A 13,549-nucleotide genomic window follows, 5' to 3' on the forward strand; every position below is an offset into this window, starting at 1 on the left:
CATTTATCAGCCAGTTAAAAGCAGTAAATTCAGCCATGGGGTGGGGGGCTTTCACTAATCAAACACGTGTCTCAGATAGACGGCCAGCGAGATGAATGGCAATCTTTACATCCTGTAATTCACACAGAATCGTTTGAAGTGAAGCCTGAAGGCCGGAGAGCAGACAGGCTGGAACAGAGGAGCTGATTTCAGGCTTCACAAAGGACTTACAGCGGAGACAAATGGGAGCGTATGAACACAGCAAAACACGCGCGCACACAAGAGTCTATGATATACACACACCCACGCACACACATGCAATCATGCAAACTTTCCACGCGCTATAAATGATTTTGCAAATCTAAATCAATAACACTGCAAACAGTGCAAACACACGCCTCCTCTTTTAAAATCTTTACCCCGACCTACTTCCTCACATATATTATTCAGAAATACCCCCAATAACAGGTAACATCTAACAGGATTAATCAGATTACAAAAGATAATATCTGTTACAGCTTCGGCAAAAGAAAAAAAAAATGGCCGTAATTAATGCAAATGTGTGTAAGACTATTTGTCAGAAACGTGTGGGCGCTAACACACATTTTCCTGTAACAAATAGATGGTTAATCTGAGTTGAATAGCACGAGGATGAGTATTCAAATAACAGTCTGCACAGTGGAATAGAAAGCTCTTCTATCAGCATCTTCTACAGAGGCAAAATGAACAGATACTGATGACTGATGCAACTAAAAGTGGCTGATGGATCATTTGTGTTGTTTTGCATTTAATCACACACACATATATAGTATGAATATTTCAGTAAACTCAGATATGAATCCATCACTCAGCAGATGACAGCGTTGACTGATGCTCAGTCACAAGATCTGATGGCTTGGTTTAATAAAATCTTGGCTCTCGTCACTTTAAAGTCACTTTAACGGCGAGTTCGAGGCAGGAAATGAGATGATACTAGCCCTACAAATATCACAAAAAACAAGTGAAGTCTGAATTCATGTCCTCTTATCTACAAATGCCACCTGATGTGCTATTATTATTTATTTTTTATTTTTTTGCATCTGTACAGGCAAACGCATCAACACAAAAATAACACAGCATCTATTTTGAGGTTTAAAGGGGCTCTCAAGTAACTTATGATTGCACTTCCGAAACATTGTGGCACAAAAAGTATGCTCAAATTTGAAGGAGCAGAGGCTGAGATAACCTCACGAGTCGAACTCAACAAGAAATGCTGCATCCTACATTTCCCACAATGCAACTAACTGTTACTAGACTGCGTGCCTCATAAATGCTTACCTATTTTCACACGACTCCAGTTTATAATGCCGGCTTGCTGTTGAAATATTTCAATATTGAGCCTGGTCTGAAGCAACCTTGACCGTTAAAGTGTGTTCAAACAGAGGGCAAATTTTTTGAAGCGATGTGAACGTAACCAAGAAGAATGCGCTCCTACTTCAGCAAATTCATGGAAATCCCGCACTCTTAATGACTCAAACGTGAAAAAACAGAGACTGAAGGAAAATACCAGAAAGAAATCAAAAGCGGTTGATCCGTTGCCAGCTAATGTACAGCAAACGTCTGTTGTATGAATAAAAAAACGACTGCAGAAACATTCTAGTGTGCTAATTTGTGCAAATAAATAGTGAAAAGGTGAACATTTGCTTCACCTTCTGTCTGAACACACCTTTCTGGAGTTTTCATAATTGAGTAGTGCCCCTTTAACTCTTCTTGTGTGATTGATTGACACATTGCTGCATTGTTCATATCTCTACTCTGAACTCTAAATCTAAATTACAACAGACATACAGTTTTCATTATTTCCGCATAAAAAGCTGGAACTAAAATTGTAGCCCTTTAACTTCTTTACAGCTGTTTTTCCCCCCTTTTATTCAAACTCTGCTAAATCTCTGAAAAACAAACATGACACGTACATAACAATACATATTGCAACGTAGATTTCCCAGCCCTTAAAATACAGTAGTTGTCACAGAACTCACGGTTAATGTCTGTTTGCTGAATTCTTCCTCCCCTCCTATCTAACAGTATCTCTCTATCTAGTCCCAGAAGTCTTAATTCTATTCTAGTCTGTGCCAGCATGATTTAATTAAATATTTGCGTAATTGCTTTGCGAATGGTACTCAAACATTGTGTTCTGGATTTAGTGATCCATAGGGGGTGGCTGGTCAGACACACCAACCTGAGGGTCTATTTAACAGTTTAATTAAGGTCTTTAGTGTGTAAGTGAGGTTTTAAGAGTAACTTGTGTTGAATAAATTAAAAAAGAATGGGAATAACTCTGTACTGGGTTGCTAGTCATTTAACTGAACGTTTCTCTGTTCCCCAGTGTTCCCCTCTCAAACTACCTCTTTTCATTCATCTCTCATGTTTTCTCTTCAGCCAAGCAGGAGTAAAGTTTGCTTCATCTCTCACTTAGCAGATTACTTTGCTCGGCAGCTTGGCCCTGTTCTGCACAGGTTATCAGCTATTATTATTTACAACCACAGGTTACAGGGGATCGGAGGATTATGCATGAAACGGGAATTGTGTGTAAATGTGCGCGTGTCCGGGGGAACTCTCTCCACATTACCATAATTCCCTCTTAAAAACTCTTTCTGTTCTCATCACCGCAAATGATTTTCCCGGGAAAAAAAAAAATCTCTCTCTTTCTCCGTCTTCTTTTCTTTGGTGCATCCCTCTTTTCCGGGCCCTGATCATCAATCTAGCCTCGGCTCTGCCTCCTGAACACACAGGACTCCCTCGCTTTCCACAATACATAAACATTAGGCAGAAACAATTACCCTGCATGGCATATTGTACCAAGAAAGTTTGAAATGAAAAATGATTGCTTTTCGTGTTGAATGGAAAATACAAATGGAAACGCACAAAACAAAGTCTGCTGCGCGAGAATAGTGAAATGTTTTAAATAGTTACTTTCTTTGCCGGAGCAGATCAACACTGGAAAAGATGTGATCAACGATCTTATCTATATCTCCAACCCTTCTTACGTACCATAGCTATCAATCTAATTATCCATATATGACTTTGGTTTCTTATTTTTCCTCCTAACAAAACAGTCACAGTAATTCAAATCTAGGAACTTTCAATCATAATAGTACAAAATAACAAGTAAAGAAGGCTTGAATTCCTTTGCATCATAACCAAAGTCTCCAGGAGAGATTTATGGTAAAAAGCTGCTCAGTTGTAAGCATTCAAACTAGAAAGTAGTAATTTATACATGGATGTGATTCTTGTCAAGCATGGTTTTGTCACTTGAATAATCCATTATGTAAATAAAGAATTAAAAGGACCATCCCAGTCTTTTAATATTGCCGTGCATAAAGTTGTGGGACTAGCAAAAGACAGATTAAAAAATAATGGTCAAATATAAAGCCAGCAGAGGCCGAGGGCTCCTGACTTTTAGCTCCAAAAAAAAAACAAAAAACAAACACAGGATCCTACACTACCCATAATGCAATGTGATATCATCTTTCATTAGACCCGCATATTTCACAACCCACACTTGAGCTCTGCCTCCTAACGAGGTGAATTCTGTTGTGTAAACCTTTGGGCTCGTGTCAGGTTCAGGTTTACACATTTTGTAACATGTTAAGGTGATTCTTACACATGAGGAGTACAACTGCTTACGTGAAAAAAGTGGTTCCAGATCGAGCTGCCTCGAGTGATGTCACTTGAGTCACCTTTAGTTGGGGCTGAAGACTTCGAAGGTTGAAATGGAAAAGAATCTGGGGCTGTGGAGTAATTGACTTCTCTGTAACCTACTCCCTAGCTCTGTTTGAGGCTGGAGGTGGTTTGAGGCTATGTTAGCAGCTACTAGCATAACACACATGAATTTGGGACACAGCTAGTGTAGCAAATGTGTTGAAAACAGTCAGAAGGAATTAAATTAAGCAAAAAATTGAGCTCTATGTAACCATCAGGCAGTACCAGTTGGGTTAAGTCAAGTGGGTCTTGAAGAGATCCAGGTTTGCATGGGCTTTGTCTCCAATCCCAACCCAAATGGCTCAAGTGATGTCACTAGAGGACTTTTTCAGACTCCTCCAGAGCCACGGAAGACACGATACAGCTGTTTTGCAGTGGTACTCCCCTTTACAAAACAGCCCACATACAGATCCATACAGCAGATTGGGACAGTGATGGGGTAAACTGTTATCTTATGCAAAATATTTTCTTAAAAAAATCATCAAAAGGTGGTAGCACAATATGGATGCAGTAATTAAATACATGTATTTTTTAGACAGGAGTACCACAGTGAGTGATAGAGGCTCCACAGATACTGTGCGGGCCTCGGGGGTTTGTGTGATGCATGGCCAGCCACAGTGAAAAAAGCTATTGCAGTGCAATCACAAGCTACACAGTCAGGCTCCATCAGTACCCCATTTCACTGATGATCTCCTCATCATCTCCCACAACCCGCACACACACTCTCCACCACGTAAACATGTGCATTTGTGAGTGTGTGTGTGTGTTAATGTCATCGTGCGTTAAGTCGTGAGATCATTTTCTGCGGTCGTCGCTCATGGATATCATGGTGCTAAAGTGTGTGCTCACAGTATCACACACCTCTGCTTGTGTGTGTGTGTGTAAATGTCAGTGTAATAATGAGTGTGTGTGTGTGTGTGGTTACGCAGTGTGCCGAGGGAGCTCTTGGCCCCTCGTTTAAGGGTCGAAAGATTCTGATCAGCCCCAGACTCCATTAAGAGAGCTGGAGAGGACGGGAGGGGTTTTCTTGTGCCGCCGAGTGGAAAATTGAGTCCATGTCACAAACTAATCAAATCTCACCAAAGGTGAATGGAAGAAGAAGGGAACACACACACACACACAAACACACACACATAAGCAGGGCTGACAAGTATCCAGGCCATCTTAGAAAGTCGCTGACACACACAGAAGATGTGGACTGAGCAGATGGCTGCAGAACAAAAGTCCGCAAGGGTCTGTGTGACAGCCTCGCATTAGCATGGCTCCGTGTCAGGCTAACATTAGCATGGAACCCTGTGGGGAAATAAAAACACAACCTATTTGTGAAGTGTGTGCTGCAGTGGGACGGATTTGACCGCTGCACCCCGGAAGACTTTGTTCTGATATTTGGTTGGCTGGAAGGACGTCGCTGATGATGGCGAGTGGGTGTGGGGGATTTCCTTCCAGCACGGTTGAACACGCTGCGGTGACATGCTATATGATGACTGTTCACCTCTCTGTGGAGTTATTGCTTTTGTATCCCAGGCTTTGATAATCACAGAGGATATTAAAGAAGAAGGTGGAGGTCAGGTGTGGATGGGGAGTCCGTGAAGGTAAAAGGGGGCTTCCCATTTGCCAGCTCCACTCTGCATGGACCTGCTCTTTTTCTCCAACTTTTACATCAGTGCATTATGGTAGTTCTTGGGTGGGGTCAGTGTTGCAGGTAGCAAGTGTCTGTGTGTGTGTGTGTGTGTGTGTTTGTGGGGGTAGCCCTAACAACCCGATTCAGGTGTCCGCTGGTGTCCAGTGCCCCGTGTCCTCCAACCCTCCTCCCACCCGTGTCTCTAAGCGCTAGGAAGAGGAGGTTTTGGTTTTGGATTGAGCGTCCTTCTTGCCGTTCTGGAGCACGGGCGAGTCACTGGAGGTCTTGGGCGTTTTCCTGGGCGGGCTCTGCTCAGCAACGTCGTGTAGAGAGGGCTCCCTGTACATGGCCACTGGGAATGGAGAAGGTTGCAGATAGTTAAGACTGTGTGAAGGCGACAACATAGGTGCAAGGGTTTTATGACAGAGCTTCCAAATACAAAGTAACATTTAAAGCTGCTATGAAATATGTCTATGTGCAGTAATGACCTACATCCTATCAGCCATTGTGTCTTTTATGATACTAGCAGCTTTAACAATGTGAACATGACCCTATTCCTTCAGCTCCAAATAGATGAGGAAACAGTCATAGACCAATAATGCAGTGGAGAAAAACAGAGTATCCTGATGCTGTGTCATATACCAAACATTTATCTTGAAGCTCGACTAAAGAGCATTTTAGTATCTTTCAGCCAATTGTTTGGTTTTACCTCACTCTTTTGAAGTCACTTATGCAATATGAAACCTGATGTGTCACTGTTAAATTTATAGCCTTTTCTATTGCCCCCAAGTGGCCCCAAGATAAACAGAAAAAAATGAATGCAGCTTTAACAAAGTTTAAAACATGCTAAGTAAAATAAAAGTTTGGAAGTGATAGTGTCTCTCTTACTTTTGCTGCACCTCTTTAGGATTAGACGTACACACAACTCCTTTTTTTTTAAATCATAATATGACTTGTGAAAATGTGAAAATCTGTTTGGTCTGTTGCAAAGTTGAGTACTGATACGTTTTTTTTTTTGCCCACAAGCATTTAATGGTGAGGTAAAATTCCAAAAATGCCTTTTGACACAAACAATCGCAACTCAACGTTGACTTACTTTTTTTCTCCTCCTCTTGCCAGCCTAATAATTCCAATGACTATTTTCAAGGTCAAGATGAAAATGTATTGCTTGAATAAATAATGATGACTGACAGTTCAGCAAGTTGAAGAAGTCTTTGACATTTAACGTCCAATGCTGATCTGTGTGCAAAATTCTTTGACCTATAGGAAGTGATGTGATTTACATTCCAAGCAAAAGAAGCAAAGGCAGAAGAGAGCGGTACCCACAACTCAGAGCATTTCTTTTATTGTGTGACTGAACTAACATGTTAAAACACCAAAGTCACACTGTGTTCTGCAATGTGAAATTACAGCTGTTTTTTTTTCCAGTGGGGTCTGGTGCCTTTGAATACCGTGATATAACGGCTGTATCTGGTTAAACAAAACTCTTGTTACTTTTTAACAAATGGTCCGTCTCTGTGGGCTCCTTTCCATCATGTTGTCAGACAAGCCTGTCAGTGCCAAAAACAAGCACTTTTAGTGGACGTGCATTGCAGCCGAAGGATTACACTACACAATCCTGGACCGATTTCAAAAACTGTTGTCCCAATTTGTCACATAGACACAGACACATGCTAAAATAGTGTTTGAAATACCTTGAAGTTTCCCTTTAAGGACAAAGATTTAAACACTTGGCACCAAAATAAAAGCACTGAGCATGTTTCAGGACATCCCTGCTTCTGAACAGTGTGTGCAGTATGTATTCATCTGTAGCACCTTCAATGAGTTTGGGCAGGAAGTGCGCAGCTCCCTTCGTCTTCTTGACACGGTTCCCTTTCATGACCTGTCCGTCTCGGTTGATACCGATGTACCACGCCCGGCCCGACTGGGTCTGTCTGTACAGGATGGATGAGTAGGTGACGTAGTAGTTCTCAAACACACTCTCCTTAAACTTACACTCTGGCGTGAAGTGTTCCTGCAAGACACAGAGACAGAGACAGAGACATAAACGCATCAGGTCAGAGAAGAAGAATAACACATTTGGAGTGTCTGCCATTTTTTATCTGTTCTATTATTTATATATTTACTCTCCAATTCCACTGGCTCAGCTGGGAATGGGAGGAAATGGGTCCCACATTTCATCGTGACAGGGTTACAGGAGCATCTGTGGCTGCATCAACAAACTATGCGTACACACACACACACGCCGACAAACTCATTCCAACATGTGCACACACCTATTTGCCACATGGACAAAGTGTTTCCAGAGCCAGGATGCCATAACTCAGCCGGTTCGGTTTACCTGTAACAAACAACAATCAACCGGATCCTTCACCCCATCCATAGCGACCCCACCGTCGGCCTTCAGCTCACACACACACACACACACACACACACACACTGACAGACACGCATAGCTCTACATTAGACAATACGTCAACACCAGGACATCCCCCCCTCCCTCCATCTCCATCTACCACTCGTTACAGCTCTCACATATTCCCTCTCTATCTCATATCCTGCCTCTCCTTCTCCACTTCACTCCCTCCATCCCTCCGTCATTTGGTAACCTTGTTGAGGAACAAACCAATTTGCAGGATTGATTTGGAGCCTTGATGTGACGGGTGAGCAGAAAAGGCCTGAATAAGGAGTTTGCTCTCTCCCTCCCTCCGTCCTCTGTCTCTCTCGCTCTCTCTCTCCCTCATTCATTTCTCACTCACCCTCTCCTCCTCCTCCCGCTCTCCCGTCTGCTATCTCTTACCTCTCACTGCTTGTGTGCCACACCGCAGGCGCGGGGGCCTTAACGCCTGCCTATATTCATTGTACCGCACATAAACAAGCTAATTACATCGACTGTATTGCCCATTCTTTAATTACCCATCCATTCACTTAGGCAGCCATTCATTTCCTCACCCACCCATTAACTTAACTCTAATAGCACAGAGCGAAATCCAAAGGTCTGGAGTCTCTTGGAAGGTGTAATCAGATTGCTATCATTAACTGTGTTTGCACTGCAGTGTGATGCGTCTCATCTTCTCTCTCAGTGTGTGTGTGTGTTTTTTTTTCCGGAGGGGGTAAAGTCTGATCACCCCCTCCAGACAGTCACGCTCAAGTTCATTAATTGATTGATTACATGAATTAAACTGAGATCTGGTTGTATAAGTGATGTTTGCTGCACGTGTTTGCGTGTGTGTGGAGGTTGTATCAGCACCAATCCATGATCAACCCTGTGCGGAGGTGTTTTTCGATCAGTCAATTATCAACCTTGGAGACCAAACGTGAGCAAACAATAGAAGAAAGCAGCGAATCCCAACTGAGAAGATGCAACTCTTAAATTTAAGTGCTTTTGTTTAAAAAAAAAAAAAAAAACTTTCTTGACTTTCTGACTAATAATTGCTGCTTCAAACATTTACTTAACAGAACTTATCTTGTGACTCACTGGAGTTGGAAACCGGTGGACTAAGTATATGAAGTAGTGCAAACCTAACTCCACTTCAAGAAACAACGACAGTAAAATTCTACATAACTGTAGGATTGTTAACTTGTAACAATTACAGTTACAAGTTAAGTGTGTGATCAGCTTTTAAAATATGATGCACTTTATAGTTGGTTAGCTCCACCCCTAAACATGCTGGAAAATTGGAAAGCAGCTACACCAGTAATGATGATCCAATGAATGATCCGTTCTACCACCTAATAACTATGTTTGCTTCTAATACATTTCTACATGAACGAGCGCTTTTGATGTAATGGAGTATTTGTATAGTGTAGTATTACATGTTGAACTGAAGTAAGTAAGTACTTACTTTTTCCACCACTGAACAGGACAGAAGGTCAGCCAGTGATCAGTTAGAACGTGGCACAAAAACATTTAGCATTCTTACTTCTTGAAAAATTAGAATTCTGTTTTATAGAAAACAAATCTGCCATATACTGTATCATATATATCATCATATATATATTGTACAGACTCGTAACAGTCAAAGTCAAGTTTGAAATTTCATCTTTTAGACAGAAAGTACCAGAAACTCCCAATTTTGTTCAGTGAATCAGAAGCTAAATATTCCAGCTCGGGGATCGAAAACTATGCTCTGTGTTTCACTTCATCATTTCCACTGTCAGTATGAACTCATCCCATGAGGAGACACGTGAGACACTCACTCATAAGGAGGACAGCACAGAAAATGAAGCCAATCAATGATCACATCACATTTCATCTCATCTCGAGCACGGCGCATTTGTAGCTACACATTAATGGTTTGTTTACATGATCATATGTGAGTAATGTAGACACTAATCTGTCCATTTTTATAGTGTAGACACGTCTTTTTTTGCCGGGCAGCTTCCTCATCCATCGACTCGTCGACAGTGTCTAAGGTCTTGACAGGAAATAAACAGACTTCACGCGTTTGAGCACTTGTTGCCATCAGTGTGATTATGCATAAGAAGATGGCTGCCACTGTCTTGCATCACATTGCATCAGTAAGCAAAGCAAACAAACATCTGTTTTCAGAGAATCGTTAATTTATGTAAAATAAAATACACCTCCAGTCTTCCATGCTGTGTAATGTTTAACATGCTGCTACTCTATCTGAATCTCCAGCAGCCTGCATGAACGCACTCACTTCTGCAGAGCACGCAGGGACTTACCCGTTTTTGCATTTGCAACGTCAGGAAATGAGTCTAAATATTTCAAAACTTTACATCATTATACATTTTCTTTTCATCTGGCATCTGTAAATATTTAATGATTTAGAACTGCTGCTCCGTGGGGAATTTCAACCATCACATACTGAAATTAATTTTAATTAAATCAGTCCTCCTTCACTTTTGTCCCGGCCAGAAGCCAACCGCATGCACTTAGTCACAAACACACGCCCGGGGTGCCATCAGCAATGCTGCTTTATAGGATAACACACTATTAAACCGTCATTTATAGAGGCACATTATTCACGCGGCAGACACACAGGGGACAGATGCACATCTGTCTGCACAGCGTTTACTCTGACTAGACTTCAGGCTGAGTTCACTGATCATTTCCTCTCCCATCAAAAAAAAAAAGAAAGAAAGAAAGAAAGAAGAAGGGACGACTTCCTCACACTTCCTCTCTAACGACATACAGAAGTAGAGCCTCCTCTAAATGAACAGTGAAGCTAACTGTCACCTGAGCCCAATAACCCTCATTCCCCCTCATCTGAAAGACAAACCAGACTTTGTTGTCACTGCTGCAGTCCCACTTGCGTTCAGCAGGGGCTGCTCCAAACACACAGGGGCCCCTTTCCCTCTCCTCCTCCTGCTGCTGCTGCCGCCGCTGCTGATGTTGACGCTCCAAAATGAGCTCTACGTGTCTACATGCCACTCCATAACGCTCTTTTAGCACGCTAAAAACAAGTCCAGTCGTACAACAACCTCAAATCTACACAAGGGTTTTTTTCTCCGCTGTTTTGTATATTTTGTGCATCATGTCCCATCATGTTGTATTATGTGATCTAGGATGCTGGGGCGGATATAAACTTATATGATATCCAGGTTCTTGAGGCTGATTTTAAAATGATTTGGAAAGATATTAAGCTCCTAATTTCACAAAATTTCTTTTGGACATGATGCATATCTGCAGTTTTTCGTGTAGGCACGGATCATTCGGCAGTGTTTCATCAACATATTTGCTGGAATAGAGATGAAAAACAAGAATATGGACATAGAGACAGTCAAAACTGACACAAACTCACTTATCAGTTGAAGTCAGGGTCAATAAAAAGTATCCGTGACACACTTTTTGACACTAAATTTATTAAAATCCTCTGTTACATACGGATAGTTCTAGAGAGGATGAGAAGATTGTGTGTGTGTGTGTTTGTATGTGTTTGCGTGTACATCCACTCATGCGTGTCCACTGTTGTGACAGAGAGACATGACAGATCCCTCTTACATCAGTAGGAGGCCACCCGGCGCCAGATGACATGCATACACACACACACACATGCTCACAACATCAACAGTGACGGATGGACCGGTCGCCTCCCTCATCACTCACTCCAGCAGACAGAAAAGTGAAAGAGAGGGATGGAAGGAGAGAGAGGGAACGGCGGGAGTAAAGAGGAGGACGAGATGAAACAAGAGGAAGAGGAGGAAGGGCCAAGCGGGGGATAAGACGATGAGGAAAGGGGAATGTACAGTAGGATTATTCTCCGGTAATGACACAGACACACGTCTCATTTCCAATCCGTTGACACCTAAAGACATTATTCCACTCCGCTCGCACATGGAAAACGGCTGCCATTAACCATTGGGCCTCCCGTGTGCTCAGCTTGGGAATTGATTCCGTGTAAGACCTCGGTGAAAAGTCAATAGGCATTAGTGCAGAAAAAAACCTAGATTAGGCTTTGATTGGACGCGGCGACATGGCGACGCAACCGAGTGTGAAGAACTTAAAACGATTTACAGGCTGCGATTGGGAAACCACAGGTTAATCCAGGGGCTCTAAGTCGTACACACTTATCGACCGCGTCCCAGAGGACAAATGTATTTCACAGCGTCGATAGGCCGCATGTACTTGTATCGTACATGATGAGAGAAATACACGAGATGCGTTAGATTTTCACAGCTTTCAGTAAATGCTGTTTGCAGTTACGTGTGTCAGGACCCACGGCTGATCAATACTGCCAGGTTGGATGGCCTCATTCAAGCAAAATGGGCTTTGGGAGGCCGTTGCCAATGTTCGAGATCGATCGGGTAGATAGATATTCAGGTTGGTGAACTTTAGAATGGGCAAAGGTGGGACAAGGTCATTGTTTGTCATGTCAAAAGTTAAGTCCACAGTCAAGTCCAACGTGTCCCAAGTGAAGTCCAAATGTGAATCTTGGTAGTATTAAGAACCCTTCTCTACTCAAAAAACACTTTACAGGATAAAATCATCAAACCAACATGATAAAAACAGAAGACATAGAAAAACAGTTTGTTTTGTGAGTGATTTGAAGGTGGGTAAGCCAGTGCAGTCATGAATATGTTTGGGGAGAGAGTTCCAGAGGGAGGGTGCAGCTATGGAGAAACCTCGGTCACCTTCATTATGAACCCTTCAACAGTCGTTGGTAGGTAAATTTACGGTGTGCTTAATGACGTTTTTACTGACTTACTCAAGTGCAGTACTTAATTACAATATTGATGTAAAGGTACTTTACTTGAGTTTTTCCATTTCATGCTGCTTTACATTTTGGGAAATATCGTACTTCTTACTCCACTAAGTTTATTTGACGGCTTTAGCTCCTGTTTCAGCGATTAATAACTTTTATGAGCTCGTAAAAATATGATTTATTGATAGAAAGGTGTCTATCCAACAGTATGTGAAATGGTTAAATTAGGTCCACCTCAACCAACTACAACAGTAGCAGTTGAGAGTGAACTAAATCACATCAAATATGCGGGTACATAAAACCAAAACCATGAGCTGAAAGATGCTAAAATGCTCTGTAGGCTGAGGGAACCTGCATAGTTAGGTTCCCAAGTCATTTGATGATCTGGAGCTGTAGCTTTAGTAAAATGATGATGCCCCAAAAATTGAATAAAGTAGAGTTAAAAAATTCTACTTACACATTTAATGCATCTGTAATAATAATACAGTACAACACTCACAGGGGCAGGTTCGGTGCTTTTACTTTTGATACTTTAAGTAGGATCATGTCACGACAGAGGTCAAAAGGCCAAGTTTGCTTCACAAGTTGGAGTCAGTCAAGCGACTGTCTGTCAGATCTCATCTTCAGCCTGCCCGTGTCCGTGCTGTCCCTCCTGTCTCTTCATCTCACAATCCAATAAAAAAGGAAACTGTCGTTAAAATATCCTGCGGGGGAAAGAAAGTGTAAAGGGATGGCTCGGGTGATAAAAATATATTGGATTGATCGATGAATTGAGAGCTGTTTTCTTTCATCCGAAAAGCACTTCCTTCCTTCAGTGTTTTTTTGTTTTTTATGTGTGTGATACTGTAGGCAAGTAGAAGTAGTTTGTGACACGACACAGGAAATCAGCTTTAATGGCCCCGAGGAGAGATTTATGTATGATGTAATTATATGTGAGGACTTGTACATCATTGCTATACATCTGAAGATCTGAGATGAGCCAATATCAGTGCCATTTGATGTTATGCTACAGCCGTGAGTGTTACTTTATGTTATATCC

General features: G+C 41.9%; 1 protein-coding gene across 1 annotated transcript in view; it reads right to left on the reverse strand.

The window, feature by feature from the left end:
* Window positions 1-1,516: 1,516 nt before the first annotated feature.
* The window catches only part of fgf11a (fibroblast growth factor 11a), a 102,408-nt gene continuing 90,375 nt past the window's right edge, over window positions 1,517-13,549 (reverse strand). The window contains exons 4-5 of the mRNA XM_027288197.1: window positions 7,157-7,355; window positions 1,517-5,693 (exon numbers count right to left, since the gene is read on the reverse strand). Of these exons, the coding sequence (XP_027143998.1) occupies window positions 5,551-5,693; window positions 7,157-7,355 (342 nt within the window). The 3' untranslated portion in view covers window positions 1,517-5,550. The remainder of the gene's footprint in view (window positions 5,694-7,156; window positions 7,356-13,549) is intronic.

Source organism: Larimichthys crocea, chromosome XIV, assembly GCF_000972845.2.
Source record: "Larimichthys crocea isolate SSNF chromosome XIV, L_crocea_2.0, whole genome shotgun sequence".
Taxonomy (NCBI): domain Eukaryota; kingdom Metazoa; phylum Chordata; class Actinopteri; family Sciaenidae; genus Larimichthys; species Larimichthys crocea.